Genomic DNA, 15,547 nt, shown 5'->3' with positions numbered 1-15,547 from the left:
ATATTCTTTAGATGAGACTTTTGGAGTTCTCCTGCCGGTCCTTCTGAACCCTTGAATATGGAACAGTACCTAAGAAATGGAACGTTTACCAAAGCTATTGGCTTACTATTACCAAGCAACTTCTACCGGCTCTGAGCTCAAGCATACATTTCCAAAAAGGTTGCAAACCATATTGAACCTCCTTTTTATCTGCTAGACGAGATTTAGAAACGACCATACAACAATGTGCATATCTATTAATGACTGGCTTGAACCATGCAGCCTTGCCGGTAAGAAATCTTGCTGTCGCAATAGAATTTCTCGTAACTCTAAGTGACCTAATGTACGTTGTGCCTCGCAAAACTGGGCAGCTGACAATTTTGATCTTTGAGTAATCTAAATCTCGCCATAGTCGATATTTACAATACATACAGGACGAGCTGATACGTGACAAGAAAACAAATAGGTACTCGGACATAGTTTCAACTATGTCACAAAAATTCACTGCCGCTGCATTCGTCCACAGCCAATCAATCTGTCTCGGCGACACGGTGTGAACAGTACTTAATATTAGTTGGTAATGATTGGTTAAGACTCACAGTCAACACGTGTCGTTTTTCTCTTGCGAACAGAATCGAACTCATCGTGATCGACGCAATATGGAAATGCGACACCGCCACGGAAATATCGTGTCAAGGTTGGTTTAGAATCTGGGATCGACGCAGCTCACATTTTCTCATCTCACGTTTTGAAGGCATTACGCCTCTTCTTTAGCGCTTGTCGAGGAATCGTGCACTCTTTAGCTTTTCCAGGAAGTCAGCTCTGTATCACAATTTTTCAGTAATCAAGGCAGGAAAAGGTCGAAAATGACAATGAAGCAAATGTGCAAGAGATCCCTTACACTCCCTAGAAGGCCGCAAGCGCTGGCCGTACTGGCGTTCGTGGCCATCGCAACAGAGCAATCCGAAGCCTTTTCTCCGACGGCTCGCCACTCTCACACGTTTACTGCAGCGCCGGCTGTGACGATGCAATCCATACCAACGACGTTGTGGAGCACCTCCCCATTCTCAAGCAACGAATTCGGTGGGAAAGCGGCAGAAACGACTGCTCCCCCTTCTTTGAGTGAGAAAAGGTCGACTGATCCTACCCCGATTATAGCAACAGCCTTGCAGAATATGGTAAAGGATCCCAGTGCTGTGATTGCCGCTACTATGCTGACACTGGTGCTCATGCTATCACCTATGGCAGCTGATGCGGCCATGTCGGGAGGTCGGATGGGTGGTTCGTTCTCCGCGCCGCGCCAAAGCTCTAGTCGTATGATGTCGCCTTCCCGGTCCTACGGTGGCGGCTACTCGCGGGGGTATTCGCCACGCTACTACGGCACCCGTCCTGGTGTAACTATTGCACCCACGATCACTCCCTTTGTTACACCATTCGCGAGTCCCTTTTACAACCCGTTCATGCCGCGGCCGTTCTTCTTTGGAGGACCTGGTGTTATGACTTACAATCGTGGACCGAGCTTTTTCGATTTACTGTTTTTGGGCGGACTTGGCTTTATGATTACCAACGCAATTCGTAGCGCCCGCGACGGAACGGCCACCTCTTCTTGGGGAAATGATGATTCGGGTACGTCTATATGGAAAAGCAATGTTGAAATGAGTGCTCTTGGTGCTGGGACCTCCGTCGTGCAGGTCAGTGTAGCCCTTGAAGTCCCCAATCGCGACGATACCAACTCTATCTTAAGTGCGCTGAGCCGCTTGGCTCGAACCTCCAAGACGGACAGCCGCATGGGTATTCAAAATTTGACTTCTCAAGTTGCGTTGGAATTGCTCCGACGCAAAAATTCTATTGTTTCGGCAACGACACGATACAAGCACTTTGACGACCGTACAAAGGCCCAACGGGACTATAACACGGTATCTATTAAAGAGCGGAGCAAATTCGAAGAAGAGACCGTAAGTCAGTACGGTGGCGTCGACTACAGCGAAAGTCCTGATAGTCGCGGTTCCGGAAATAGTGGCAAAGCTACCATGGCAGTTGTGACACTTATATTAGCCATTGACGGAGACTCAACCAAAGTTCCCATGATTCGATCAATCCAAGATGTGGAGGAAGCATTGCGTAAGATTGCTTCCGATGTACGTACCGACGATTGTTTGCAAAGCGCCGAAATTTTGTGGACTCCTGAAGACCGAACCGAAAGCCTGACACTTCGCGAAGTGGTCGCGGACTATCCTGAACTACGATCTGTGTAATGAGATCCAGAAAACAGTCGCAATGCATATAAACAATAGCCTTTCAATATTCACTAACTTAAGTATAAGAGAGAATAAGTTTGGAAAAATTTTTGCTCTTTTTACAAGATCTGAGTAACTGGTCTGAAGCGTTATTATGAGTTCGTCAGTACGAAGCATTCGTAAATTTGGTGGCTGAGAGATCAAGTGAGAGCGGTTCCTGAGTAGACCGTGCAACTCCCCCTTCTGCTAGGTATGCGCCACTCAAGAAACTATTACGTAGCTCAAGCTGTTTCTGTAATGGTCGACAGAGCTTCTTGTACGTAAACCGCAACCGTTTGCAGCCTTGCCTTTAGCAGTCCCGGTGGAGCATCCGATTTAGCCACAGCTAGGACGAGACAGTCAGTTCCGAGGCAGCTCGATACACCCACCAATCCAAGATCTAGTTCCAACAATAGACATTGCATGTGCGATTTTGATCGTTGAGTTGCATCAATGCCGGCATATTCTTCACCGAGCCGTTGATAGTCCATAGCGATGTCTGCCAATAACGTTCCGAATGATTCCGGGTCTTTGGTAATGGAAGGATTCCATGTGGAAGAGTCGCTGTGTAGATGCTGCGTCGATGAACCCAACAACTCGCCGTCGTTCGTGACGAGCAAGGCAAATTGAACTTGCTCATCACAAATTCGGTTCAGAACTGGCGGAATACGGCAAGATCTAAGCATTTTGCCCTTGTAACACAAAGTGCGAACACGATCGGCTGTTTCTTTGGGCTATGTGTAGTGGCTGATTGCCCATCGCATTTGAACGCTGTCAGTGCCAACTCTCAGGACCTGTTCCAGAGCTGCTTGAAGACCCAATATCAATAATTTGTCTCTACGACAAATAAAAGAGAAAAAACATTTGGAGGTGCTTTTGTTACTCACAAAAAAACTTTCACGTTTCTTCTACTAGCTATATGGTTAAAGCTTTTGACAGATATACATTTCTATTGAATGTTAGATGACAGAGGAACGTTTCTATTGACTGTGAGATAAAGACTATGAGAGAAATCATGCAGGAAGAAGTATTTGAAAACAATTGGGACGTGATGGATACCTTGTTTTAGACCAAGCGACGATTAGGGCTTTCAGCAAAATATGTCTAGGGTCTATCCCCATTGTCCTAAGACTATGCTTCTTTATTACTGCGTAAGCTATCGACAAGTTAGAAGTGGGACACATTGCTGCTTCCGCTGTAGATTTGAGCGGCCTCTGCCAAAAGGTCTTCGAAGTTTACCGAGCCATGCTCCAGTTCCATACGTGCCAGCTGCAACGTGACATCCGATACATTTGGAGATAGCGAAGGAGGGATGGAAGCATCACGGGGTAGAGCGCTGTAGAGCCGGGCTGTTTCTTGCAGAAGCACTGTCAAGTTGTCGCTGCCGGCTATTGCAGTATGCAGACTAGATTCGATGATCTCGTCGTCGAGCGCACTCTCCTTTTCCTCCGTGCTAAACTGGCCACTATTGAAGCTTCCAGACCGGCTGTCACGGGAGCTTTGCCCATCGGGCTTTTCAAGAATGCTTGGTAATGTGATCTGGGACGTCATGCGTGATGTAGGCAATGACATGCTATCGGCAAGGCGACGAGTGAGGCCCGACGACTTATCAAAATATTCTTGTGCTCCTTTGAGGATAGACTCCAGGTCGTCTTCTCGCGACATTTCCAGCAGCGATGGATCAAGTGGGTCCATGAAACCGGGCTTGTTCTGACTGACATCCTCCACCGGCATGAAATTTTTCATTGCCGACTTGGGACGTACTTGTTGGAGTGCGGGCGACAGGACCCGCTTCTCCGGTTCCGGACGGCGCGGCGTGTGTATCCTTTTCTCTTTCGGCGTTCCTGTAGAAATTGTAAAGATCGTGCTGTAATCGGTTGCGTTGTCGTCAAAGAATGGGAAGTCTTCGGGATCTTCCATGTCGTCCAACAAAGATTCTGCAAAGTCTAAGCGGCGTTGGTAATCTTTATGCTTCTGCGACAGCAGCCCCATACCGGCTTTGAGCCGGACATTTTCTTCCCTCAAGACTTGCAATTCCACGTCTACCGTCACTTCGGGCTGACAGTGAAGGACGATATTTTGTGGGACAAGTTTATCCATAGGGTGGTCTTGGTTGAGAGGAAAAGATCGCACTTCCGCAAGTGGAGCGAGCTGTTGGAGGTCGCGAACTTGAACTTCCAGTGCGATCTTTTCATTTTGCAAAAGTTCTATCTGTTTTCCGAGGCCCGTCCCCATCAGTACGTCATACTTTGCTTGTAATTTCGCTTTGGAAACCCGCAACTTGGTTGCTTCTTTTCCAGTTTCGTAGTTTTCTTGCATCGACTCGGCCAATTTCTCTTCCAGTGTATTCGTGCGGTGCTCCAACTGTGACCAAGAAGTAATGGTACGTTTGTATTCCCCACAACCAGTTATCGTTGGCGATAGTTGCTGATATCCCGGGCCCGCCCGGCCTTGCCGTACACTATCACCACGTGTGTACATTGAATTGTCGTCGGTACTGGTTACGCTGGCTGCCAAAACGCTCTGGGAAGCAACGCTCTGCAAATCGGCAGGCACGGTGCGATGTTTGAGTCGCAGCTTGGCCTCCGTGCGGGCCGTATTCCAAAAGTCTCGACCTTGTAGTAACATATGCCGAATCTGTGTACGATACGGGCTGTCTCGGCACTCATTGAGCGCCATGGGATAGCGGCCGTACTTGTCCCGCATGGAAACTGCGTCGGGATAGGCAATCAACAAGGCCGAAATTGTCTCGGGACCGGCTCGGTACCAGATCGCTTCGTGCAAAGGCATCCGGTGTTGGTGATCGCGTTGGGAACAAGCTTCGGGAAAGGCCACCACCAGCGTGGCAATGAGCTTTTCGAGCTGAGCTTTCAAAGCCGGATCTACTACACGAAACAAGTTTCCACAGGCCATGTGAATGGGGAGCTGACGACAGGAATAATACTCACAATTCACGTCACCATTTCTGTTCGAAGAAAGCGTTGTGTTGTTGACGTCATCTTCACTCAACGAGCTCAGGGAAGTCACGTTCGAACGCTGCGATGTCGTTTTGGCGGGGGATGATGGGGTCGCGGCTTGGTTGCTCACGGAAGAAGCCGGACTAGTCTGGCGCCGCACGACCACCCAAGTCCTTGCTTCTTCGCTGTGCGTAGAGGAACGGCGCATTGCGGCTTCGTACTTTTGGTGCAAAATCAGACGACTGAGAATAGTGGGATTCGTGTAAAAGTCGCATTCCCGCGAATTTGGCAGCGAAGAGTCGAGATAGGATACGTCGAGCACGTTGTCCAGGGGAAAATATGATGATGCCTGCATCGACTGCCGCTGGCTGGGAAGGCGGTGTAACAGTCGGGGTTGATCTTGTTGACGCAAAATAGATCTCATGGGAAGGAGATGAACTGTACAAGACAAAAATGCGACGCTGCAAAAGAGTAAGGATCCGACGATTTTCCCAAAGCTGTATCGGGAAAGGAAATCTAATAGTAAATCTAACAGGACAAGGTAAATGAAACCGCAAGCACTAACTGGCGGGCACGCAAAACAAGCGCAACTGGGAACGAACAACGACTGACTGTGACATTGAATTGCCAACAAATGCCGAGATCACCACCACCCAGTCAATCGTGTTTCCAAATGTCTGTCTCTTTTTTGCTGCCGACAACAGCTTCTCGTGTATATCATAGACATTTGATAAATATCAGGGGATCTGAGAAAGACATTAATCTAAATGAATTCTTTTATCGTCCGGAAACACATGGCATCACACCGCTGATTTAAGGACACAGTTACATCGCTTGTTCCACCACATACCAGCAGGCATCTCCATTACGTCACCAATTGTTAAAAAGTTAGGAAAATCTTGTAGCTTATTGTTTGCTACAACAACAAATTAGGTTGGTGGCGACGGTCAGGATCCTAAACTTTATTCTCCGCTCGCTCGGTAGTACAGGAATGAGGCATTCTTGACCATTTCACCCTTCCCGAACGTTTGGCTCCTATTGCGCCTAATGTAAGAAGTATGTGAAGCAGTCTTCTCTAAGCCAAGATACAATATCTATGCGCATTCCGTTTAGCTACACAATTGACTTGTACATTGTACCAAATTTTGTGGTCGTCGTCCAATACATTTGGCCGTCGATCTTTTAGAGCAACAGAAATCTCTTTCTTTGCAGCAAATGTGCCTTGACCAGCACTACCACGTCTCCTTTTTCTACTGACCACTTCGTCCTCCACGTCCACCACGGCCACTTCCTCCTCTGTCGCCACGCCCTCCTCCACGCCGGGGTTGTCTTCCTCCACTGCTGCTGCCACCGCCGATGCTTCCGCTAGGAGCTCCACCGTGGCGACCGCCCGTCTTCTCAAACGTTTTTTGGTACAGCACCAAAACTTGGTCGTGTAAAACCAAGGGCTTGTTGTTATGCGCTTCGATCGCGGCCAAAACCGCTGCCGGGCTACTGTAGTCGACAAAGGCGACGATACGGTGCGACGATACCGTGCAGCCCATCACTTTTGCATCGGTACTTATCGCAAACTGTTCAAACAAACCACGAATATCAGCCTCTGTCGTTTCTGGCGAAATGTTCTTGATTACCAAAGTCATGTCCGGATCGCGTTTCGAGGTCGGGAGACGAGGCCTAGTGGATTTCGAAGCAAGATTATTGGTATTGGCGTTCGCATTGTTCTTGTCCACCAAAGTTGTCCCTTCACCTGATTTCGCTGAAGCTCCAGTACTGCTGGACATTGCGCTGGAACCTTTGAGTTCCGCATTCAGTGGCTTCTCGGCTGCTTTCGCGGCAGTAGACGGCTTTTGCGAACTTGTCTGCCGGGCTCCACGCGCCGGAGTCCCCGGAGTGGGGGTCGGAGGTGCACTACTAGTGCCACTGCGTGCCACCAAACTAGCCCACGAGCCGGGGGGACCCGCCACGGAATTTCCCGTTCCGGCAGTCGTCTCTTCTTCCACTTCTTTGCTCTCTTCCACGCCTCTACCGGGATCGTGATCGGCCTCGGGCTGGATGTCCTCCGGTACGAGCTCTTTGCTTTCCTCTACGCCACCGCCTGGAGCCTCAGGCGCCGATGTTTCCAGAAACGGCACCGATGCTTCCACCAGCGATACTGTTTCCGTTACTTTCTCCTGGATGGTAGTGTTTGTCGTGTTCGTCACTTCCACGGTGGCACCATTCGTTTTTGCTCCCTTGGCTTCCTCGGATTCTTCCTGGGACGAGGAGGGAGCAGCCACGGGAGTAGCGGTCGAGACCGTTTCCGGTTGGTAGACGAATCGCAAAATATCGTTATGCACGTAGTAACTCTTTTTGTTCCCCGCCGCAGTCGTGGATCCCAAGAAGAAGGTATGCACGAAAGATTTTTTGGTATCCTTTTCTTCGTTGAGTAGGGGGACGAGAACTTGCCCCGTGACAACGAGCAAGACGCCACCCTGCACGGACCACTGCGCATCAATCGCTCCGTGCTCAAACTCGAAGCGTATGGGAGTTTCCGCATGCTTCTCGGCGTTGTTCGGGTCCGTCGACGACTCCGCAATGACGAAACGAGATTTGAGACTCGCCTGGATGGTTTCCAAGGTTGCCGGGATTGTGGGCTCCGATCCGTGTCCCGCCGACAACCAGGAAGTGGGTTGGTAGAAACGGTGGATCTGATCGGGAGTCGTCGACAGCACTTGGTAATACTGCTTGACGAAACGCGTCCCCACCGTCAGTGGATCCGATTGGGACGGAGGCGGCGGCGGCGGCGTCGACGATGAACTGTTGTGAGGAGTCGAAGCTCCACTGTTGCTCATGATCGCTAACTACAAATGAACCGTGGTTCTGAGTATCACGACCAAAGCACTACTACGGAGACAAACACTTCCCACAGCAACGAACAAAACGCAGAGAGGGACTCTTGTGTGTATGTGCGTGTGTATGACGCCGAAACACAGACGGAGTCCGTAGCCAAAGATGTGAAAAAAGCCAAGGCTTGTTCCGACCAACACCCCTACTTCACCGAGAGAGCCAACAGTAGACAGTAGATCCCTACTAGCTAACTGTAAGCTGACAGGTAGGGAACTACGATTTGTGTGAACAAATCCTACCAACCTAGAAAGTTGTCCAAACTCCCCGTATTGGTGGGATACAGACCGAACTTCTTACAGCACCGGCTGCTCTGTGTGGGGGGGGGGATGGGTCCGAAACGCGACACCCGACGGTTGGAGTGAGGGTGTGTGGGGGCGTGCACCCTGCGCTCGGATCGAGAGACGAGAAGCCCGTGCTTCTTCCCCCCACCGTAGAGTAATTAGAGTTGATCGATAGCGGCCAACAACAAAACCGTTCGATGGTTGTTCACGACCGGACAGCGCGGCGCACCCTGGGCCTCACGTGTGTCTGGAATAGGGAATTTGGCATTAGAATCAAATATCTCTCGCAAGCCTGGTAGTTTTTTCAAAATCATCGATCGAAATCGTTCGAACGGCGCTCACGTTCCATTCCAGGGGGGGGGGGCGGGCAGGCAGGACAGCCAGCCAGCACACGTCACAATCAGCGATCCGGAGGATTTTCGTGTCCGTCGGTCTATCCGACAGTCTCGGATTGTGAGCGAGTTCGGGTGCTGTCCCGACAGTCGCAGTGACGGGTGACATACCTCAATTCGCGGGTTGTAGTTGTTTTTCGCGGAAGGATTCAAACCCACTCGCTCAGCAACACTACAACCGGTACGAATCCAGAAACACGTTCTGGGTGGTTCTCTCGTATTTTGCCCTCGCGATCATTATACATTCCCAACCCACGTCCCTGACCTCCAACACAAACACTCTGGAAACGACAGACTCCGGTTCGTTACATGTTGTGTTTACAATCATGAAATTGCGACGAAGGCATGTCGACGGGATCTTCCTGGTGGTGAACTTTACCGTAATACTCTGCACGATACTTTCCGAGTTTCCTGTGTACCCCGGTCCTGACACCGAGGAGGAGCAAAGCACGGAAGACGCAGTGGAACAATCTCAGTTTAGCAAAGGGCCTACCACCACTAGTTCTTGGGAAAGCCTTTCGTATTCTTCTTCGCCCTTCCCATCGTGGAATCATACCCAGATAGAGCGAAATAGAGTTTGGAAGGGTTGCACAACGTCAACATCCTGTTCGTCCTGGTTGATAATCACCTTGACCGTATCTAGCGCTATCGCAATCGCCATCGGATGGTTACTCCAAGATTGGATTGCCTGCTCCAAACTAATTCTCGTCTGGAACAGGATATCTCGGTACCGCGAGAACGCGTTCGGCGACGCTGATCACGTGTACTCGTCCCGAGGAACATCACACTCTACCTGCCCCGAAGAACGATTGCGAAGGATTCGCTATTCGCTTCCCATTCAACGCTTAGGTGACCTTGACACTAAGACCAGAGCAACCACCGCGTGCCCCATTTGCTTCGCGGAATTCCGCCACTGTGGCCGTCACGAATTCATTGCCGTTTGTCGGGAAGGTTGCAAGCATGTCTTCCACCGCACTTGTCTGTACGAATGGATGCTGCGGAGTGATAACTGCCCCTGTTGCCGAAAGACGTTGATCAATGCGCCTCCCCACCGCAGCAGTGTGTTGGCCGACTTTTCGACGTTCCTGGGCTATTATCCACCGTCGTAAGTGGATACTATCTATCTATACCCTTGTAAGGGGCCGCTGGTGGACCTAGGAACCGGGCCTTTGCGAACATACATTTTTTACATGCCTTCGTAAATAAGCATACTTATATTAATCAATTGACAAAACCAACTAATCAAACTAATCAATAGAGGTACGCGAAATCCGCTGTAGCAAATGAGACGACCCGCGTCGTTGTTTAGTTATTATTGTACGTCTGGTATTATCTGGGGCAAATTGTTGTGGTGTACTTGGTTTCGTGAATTGATTCGTGCATAGCTTTATCCATCGTAGCGTTCCAGGTCTTCCACAGATTCGAGGCTCAAAATACCACTAATAGATTGGTCATGAAGCGCCCGGGCAATGGCTTCAGCTAGCAAGGGCGCTACGTTTAAAAGGCGAATCTTGGACGGCAACGATCTCGGGTTGCTGACTGAGTTGCTCACTAACAAGTAATCGAGATCTTGTAGTTCTTGCAATCTTTCCGGTGCATCGTTGAGCTCACTGGCACCAAAAACGCCGTGGGTAGCCCATGCGTAGATACTATCCGCCCCTTCCTGCTTCAACATTTGCACGTTACTCACCAACGTGGTACCCGTGTTGACGATATCGTCCACCAGGATACATTTCCGTCCCTTCACATTGCCTACCAATTTCGGTTCGTACTGCTTTTCGCCCGGTCTCATGCGAGATTTCGACAGAACGGCCAGTTCAATATTCTCTCCTGAAAGGCGTTGTAAGACGGATCGAAATTGTGTCGCTCGGCCGACTTGCCCTTCATGAGAAGCAACAATTGTCACCTTAGGAAATGCTTCATTCTTCTGTTCCACTCCAGCACTCAATTCCTCGTGAAAGTAAGCGGCCGCAACGGGAACAGGCATTAAGTGCTAAAACAAAAGAAGTGGCGGATTGAGATAATTTAAAGCGGAAACGAATCCGGCGAAATAGAATTGCTCGTGTCGTTGACGTACTTCAACGGGGACGGAAGGAGAGAAAAAACCACGAAGAGAGTCATTATGTAGATCCATACAAATGACCCGATCAACTCCCATTTCTTCCATCATGAGTGCCATGTCTTTGGCGGCAATCGGTTGTCGCGCTTGCCTACGCTCGTCTTGTCGACAATATCCATAGTACGGGACCACTGCTATTATCCGTTTGGCACTCGCCCTTCTTAACGTAGAAATCAGCAGCAATAACTCCATTATAGAATCCGACGATGTAGTAGAGTTTACGATATAAACGTTCTTGCCGCGGACTGAGTCTTGAACTTGGACTCGAGTTTCGCCGTCGGCAAACTGGCCAACATCCATGCGATTCGCTGGTACGCCCAGTAAGTGCGCGATGTCGCAACCGAGGTCTTCGGAAGAAGGACCCGCCAGCAGAATGAACTTTTCGGCGATTCGCGAATGTATCGTCGGCGTTCGGTAGAAATACATTTTACGAGTTGTAACTAATTCATTGGAATGAGGCTCCAAAGTCTGGACACGATGAGTGGGCTGCGTTTGAGGGCTCCCTCGACTTGTGGCAAGAGGCTTCTGACAACCATCCAACTCCGGTAGCGGTAAATCCACATCGCTTGTGTCTCTACAGAACTGTTTCATTGATTCGTCAAACGCCCTTACAGATTTTCGGTAATCGGAGCTTGCGTCTTCGTTCCTGGAGTGCTTGCTCAGGGACGGTATAGGGCGAATGGCAATATTCTTCAGTAGAATACCGTCTTCTTTGTCCGTTGATAGCATGATGGGATCGCTCGAGCTACCGAAGACGGGAAGATCTCCGTTTCCCTGATCACATTGCGAAATTGCAGGGCTCCATACTTTTATAACAGCTGCACTCGCTACCAAGGTTGCGGCTCCAGCAATACACGCATGCAGATTGCGTTTGCCCGAGTCGCCTCCGGCCGCTCCCCCAGTAACACAGCCAAATACTCTGCCTCCACTGCGTAGAAGATGGCAGCGAATCTCTCCATAGCGACTCAACATTGTGGTGGACCGTGCACTAAAAGACAGATTCGATTGTGTTTTCTCGTAAAGAGACGGATGGTGACAATTAACCGAAAAGAGACAAGCGACCGTTTGTTAGCCAGCTTTTGGCTAGAAACGGAAAACCTTGGACAGTGTTGCAGCGCAGAGAAGATCATGAGTCCAACTTGGATAGGGTCTGAGGTCGGGTGTCTGTTCATCTGTCAGTAGCGGTGCCCAATCCCCTTTCTCGTTTTTACATTTACAATTTGATAGAGATTAGGTCCACACGATGATTTCAACATTGCAGATCTATTGATTTTACCCATTTATGTTATTAGAACGACAAAAAAGTTGGTTGGTTTGATAGGGCTAATTTTACGAAGGAATTTAAGAAATATACCAAAATGTCCAATCGAAAAAAATGTGAGGTTAGGAATAACGTTTGGTGAGGTAATATCCCGATTTTTTTTACGTCGAAAGACATTTTGGGAATAGGTGAGTCAGTTTCCGGAATTATTCCATCCTTGCATGAAATCGAGCTTGCAGAACCACACGTTTCATAGACAGAGTCATTTGCTTCAAAAACGCCGTCCGGGCGTTTGCCTTGGATTTAAAAGGATACAGTGTATGTTAGAAAAACTACTGGCTTTGGCTCGTACGATCTGAGCTGTGCTTGAAGAGTTTTCAACGTGAAGGATTATTCATCGCTCATTGAGTCTGTTTCTATCTACAACTCACGTTGCAAGGCAAAATTTATTTTTGCTTCCTGCTTCCGAAGATCCTGTCTTGTGTTCGCTTCCACAACAGGAAAAGGCCAGATCCCGACGCAGGATGTCGTCCGGCAAAAAAGGCGCATTGTCAGAGGTCAGCCGCAACCTGCAGGGATATCTCAAATTACACTCAATCAAAAGGGAGCCAAGTCTCTCCATATCCACCGGACCTGACTTGCGAGACGCGAACAATCAGATGTTTAAGTCAGTGAGGCAAAAGATGCCTGTGGATGTCTCGCTGACGAGTACAATAGCTCGAAATGCGAATACCCCGCCCAATCTAGAACAAAGATTCCCTGTGTCCGCAAATACAGTCTTATGTCAAGAAGAACTTGAAAAAGAGTATGATAAGGACAATTCATGTATGTACAATCGGATGGGGGGCATGAAGAGCTGTTGCTACAACACTGACTTCATGCCTGCTGAGAAGGATACCTCATTTGATATGGAATACGCCCAATCACACCATCCGTGCCAGCAACTATCTTCAGTAGCAGACCCGGGAATATCCAGAGAATGCGACTCATTGGATGTAGACTGTCTTGGTGATTCCATTTTCATTTTTGATCTCGACATGGAGTAACGAATCAACTATCTAATGCATACATCACTCACTACATACAGAGCTTATCCGTTGACTAGAGCATCTATCTACTTGTAACCTGTCTGTTGATATCATTTTTCGTGTACGAATCGAAAAAGTGACACTACCCTTACATTGGTAGGATGCGCTTCGCCGAGACTCAAGCTTGATCAGTCAACATGTCGAAAGTAGTGTTGCGGGCACTAGGTATGGTTTGATATGGAGGACCCTAATACTTAAATTTTGTCGGCCGCACTATTTTATACACGTGGAAAGCCAGACATTCTCGCTGTTCATAGAATTGCTTAGACCCTACTGTTAAATGGCAATAGGTTGCCTAGGTCTATGAGTAATTTATATGCATCGAGTTACCGGCTTCGTTGCAGATTTCAGGAGTGTCAAACTACCAAATCCCATTTGAAGTATATGTAGGAAACAAGAAGTGCCCAAAATGTCAAATGTACTCATACTTTGTATGTAAGAAGTTTTATCAGTGTTTGATCTTGCCAATAGTCTCGTCGTCCGGCGGGTTAAAAAGTTGCTCGTGACCCAAAAATGAACGAAGATTCATAAATATGATATCCATCTCTAACTCAGAACTTATAGTAGGCAATATTGCAAAAAGGCCCAAAAAGCAATCTTGCGGTTTGGTCATTCGCAAAATTGAAGGGACATTCTCACTAATGGCGTTTTCGGCTCAATTCCCGGAGTATTGGTACCTGCCCAAACATAATCACAAACCTTAGTTCTGTGATACTCTGGAAATACATCGGATCCGGCAAACATGAACACAATGGTAGGAATGCAAGCGTCTCTTCACCAAACGATTAGTGAAGACGTCTCTAATCGCATGCAACAAAACGATGACTCTTGTCACCACGTTGGCCAGAATGAAGCAAATAATATGCTTGATGATGACTTTGACCCTGACGAGCTGCTAAAGTCTCCTCTTTTTAATGATTCGGGAAAAGATTTTGCGAAAATCCTGATGGATGATGATGAATTTGCCATCAATAGCGATGATGGCGCCGCAGTAGACCACTACGACCAGATCGACCCAAAGGACTTCGGAGGACTCTATTTCAGCACACCGGCAGAGGTTTCTGTGCAAATCTCAAGCACTTCTGAATCTTCCTACCTGTACCCAAAGTCAATGAAATTTGTCAATACATATTCAGACAATTCCTTCTCGCAACAGGTTCTAGAACCGAATTTGGTTGACTTGTCTTTGGATCATCATTCTGAGCAAGGGATGTACAGCCTAGACGAGTCGAGCTTTAGCGACGACAGTATAGGACGAACGTCATCAGGACAAAGCTTACCTCAAGCGTGTATCAAGGGTCAACCTAACCACCTCCAAACCCTTCCCGAGAGATGTTTGAGTATGGAGCCTCCGTCAAAAACTGAAAACATGAATCCAATGCAGCACTTGCTTCCACAGGACATCCAATGTCCAAGAACTGCCAGCTTTTCAACAAGTGCTGCAACACACCACATTCATCAAAAGCAGCAACAAGTATGTAATACTGGAATGCCAATGGGATCAATTGTTCCCTTGAATCACCTACAGCAAATGCGGCAAACGCAGGGTACGCACTTCGGGCTCAGTCAGTCAATGCATGGAGCATCACAATCCCACATGATAAATATGTCTGGTCAAAGAACAAAAGCACATAGGGAATCTTTGTCCGGAGGTTCCTTTCATGGTGTTTCGCTCCATGGGGGCTCATTGCACGGCACGGCTGGAAATCCATCCTATTTTCACGGAAATATATCCATTGCTTCAAACATACAGGGGATAAAGTCACCCTCGCAAATGTATGGCTCGAGCAGCAAGAACCCAGCGACTCTCAATGAAGCAATGGAGAAGCTTTGCGACAGCATGAAGCGATCTGCAATGAGTCGGAGTATGGTGAAGCAGTATTCAGGACGAAATATTGGAAGGCAAAATTCCTCGAGACAGCTTATGCAGCGACAAGGTTCAAATCGTTCCCTTTTAGATGATGGAAGTGGACGAGGAGTTAACGGGCCGGCGGTTCCGCTTCGACGGATGTCCAATACGAAACATCAAGTTCATCATCCAGGAAGAGGGGTGCACCGGCACGACTCCCAACAAAGTTTGAATGGGCATAGCAATCATAGCATCAGCGTTCAATTTGATGGGCGGAATACAGGAGGGTTCTAAGCCATAGCAGAAGGCTGAGACGTTGTTTCATACATGCGCCTTCCGTAAGGAATAGCTTTTAGATGAGATCAAACTAGACTACAGTTCAATATATTCTAGTCCCTGAATCGCGTTTTTTCCGCTTTTCGAAGCGGCAAGAGTCAATCGTCGTTCTAATTTTGATTT

The 15,547-nt window shown here is 48.4% G+C and overlaps 6 protein-coding genes across 6 annotated transcripts; 1 reads left to right on the top strand and 5 right to left on the bottom strand.

Moving 5' to 3' along the window:
• Positions 1 to 2,310: 2,310 nt before the first annotated feature.
• On the bottom strand, positions 2,311 to 2,941 carry PHATRDRAFT_46524 (predicted protein; the record flags this gene model as incomplete). The annotated part of the gene is made up of 1 exon (XM_002180830.1): positions 2,311 to 2,941. One exon carries the CDS (start codon positions 2,939 to 2,941, stop codon positions 2,498 to 2,500), a length of 444 nt encoding a protein of 147 aa, XP_002180866.1. The 3' UTR covers positions 2,311 to 2,497.
• Positions 2,942 to 3,422: 481 nt separating this feature from the next.
• On the bottom strand, positions 3,423 to 5,712 carry PHATRDRAFT_46523 (predicted protein; the record flags this gene model as incomplete). Its single annotated transcript, XM_002180829.1, has 2 exons — positions 5,204 to 5,712; positions 3,423 to 5,137 (listed from the first exon to the last, which is right to left on the bottom strand). Exons 1-2 carry the CDS (start codon positions 5,634 to 5,636, stop codon positions 3,423 to 3,425), a joined length of 2,148 nt encoding a protein of 715 aa, XP_002180865.1. The 5' UTR covers positions 5,637 to 5,712.
• A 573-nt stretch (positions 5,713 to 6,285) lies between these two features.
• On the bottom strand, positions 6,286 to 8,454 carry PHATRDRAFT_46522 (predicted protein). The gene has a single exon (XM_002180828.1). It carries the CDS (start codon positions 8,041 to 8,043, stop codon positions 6,463 to 6,465), a length of 1,581 nt encoding a protein of 526 aa, XP_002180864.1. The 5' UTR covers positions 8,044 to 8,454; the 3' UTR covers positions 6,286 to 6,462.
• A 1,746-nt stretch (positions 8,455 to 10,200) lies between these two features.
• Positions 10,201 to 11,262, bottom strand: PHATRDRAFT_4059 (predicted protein; the record flags this gene model as incomplete). Its single annotated transcript, XM_002180827.1, has 2 exons — positions 10,201 to 10,722; positions 10,849 to 11,262. Coding segments are annotated over 2 exons (936 nt in total), but the record flags the coding sequence as incomplete, so codon positions are not given.
• A 158-nt stretch (positions 11,263 to 11,420) lies between these two features.
• Positions 11,421 to 11,862, bottom strand: PHATRDRAFT_36491 (predicted protein; the record flags this gene model as incomplete). The annotated part of the gene is made up of 1 exon (XM_002180826.1): positions 11,421 to 11,862. A coding segment is annotated over one exon (442 nt), but the record flags the coding sequence as incomplete, so codon positions are not given.
• Positions 11,863 to 13,951: 2,089 nt separating this feature from the next.
• Positions 13,952 to 15,382, top strand: PHATRDRAFT_46519 (predicted protein; the record flags this gene model as incomplete). Its single annotated transcript, XM_002180996.1, has 1 exon — positions 13,952 to 15,382. Exon 1 carries the CDS (start codon positions 13,982 to 13,984, stop codon positions 15,380 to 15,382), a length of 1,401 nt encoding a protein of 466 aa, XP_002181032.1. The 5' UTR covers positions 13,952 to 13,981.
• Between the last annotated feature and the right edge of the window lie 165 nt (positions 15,383 to 15,547).

This window comes from Phaeodactylum tricornutum, chromosome 10 (assembly GCF_000150955.2).
Source record: "Phaeodactylum tricornutum CCAP 1055/1 chromosome 10, whole genome shotgun sequence".
NCBI classification, from domain to species: Eukaryota; Bacillariophyta; class Bacillariophyceae; order Surirellales; family Neidiaceae; genus Phaeodactylum; species Phaeodactylum tricornutum.
This window is presented reverse-complemented; position numbering and strand designations above follow the sequence as displayed.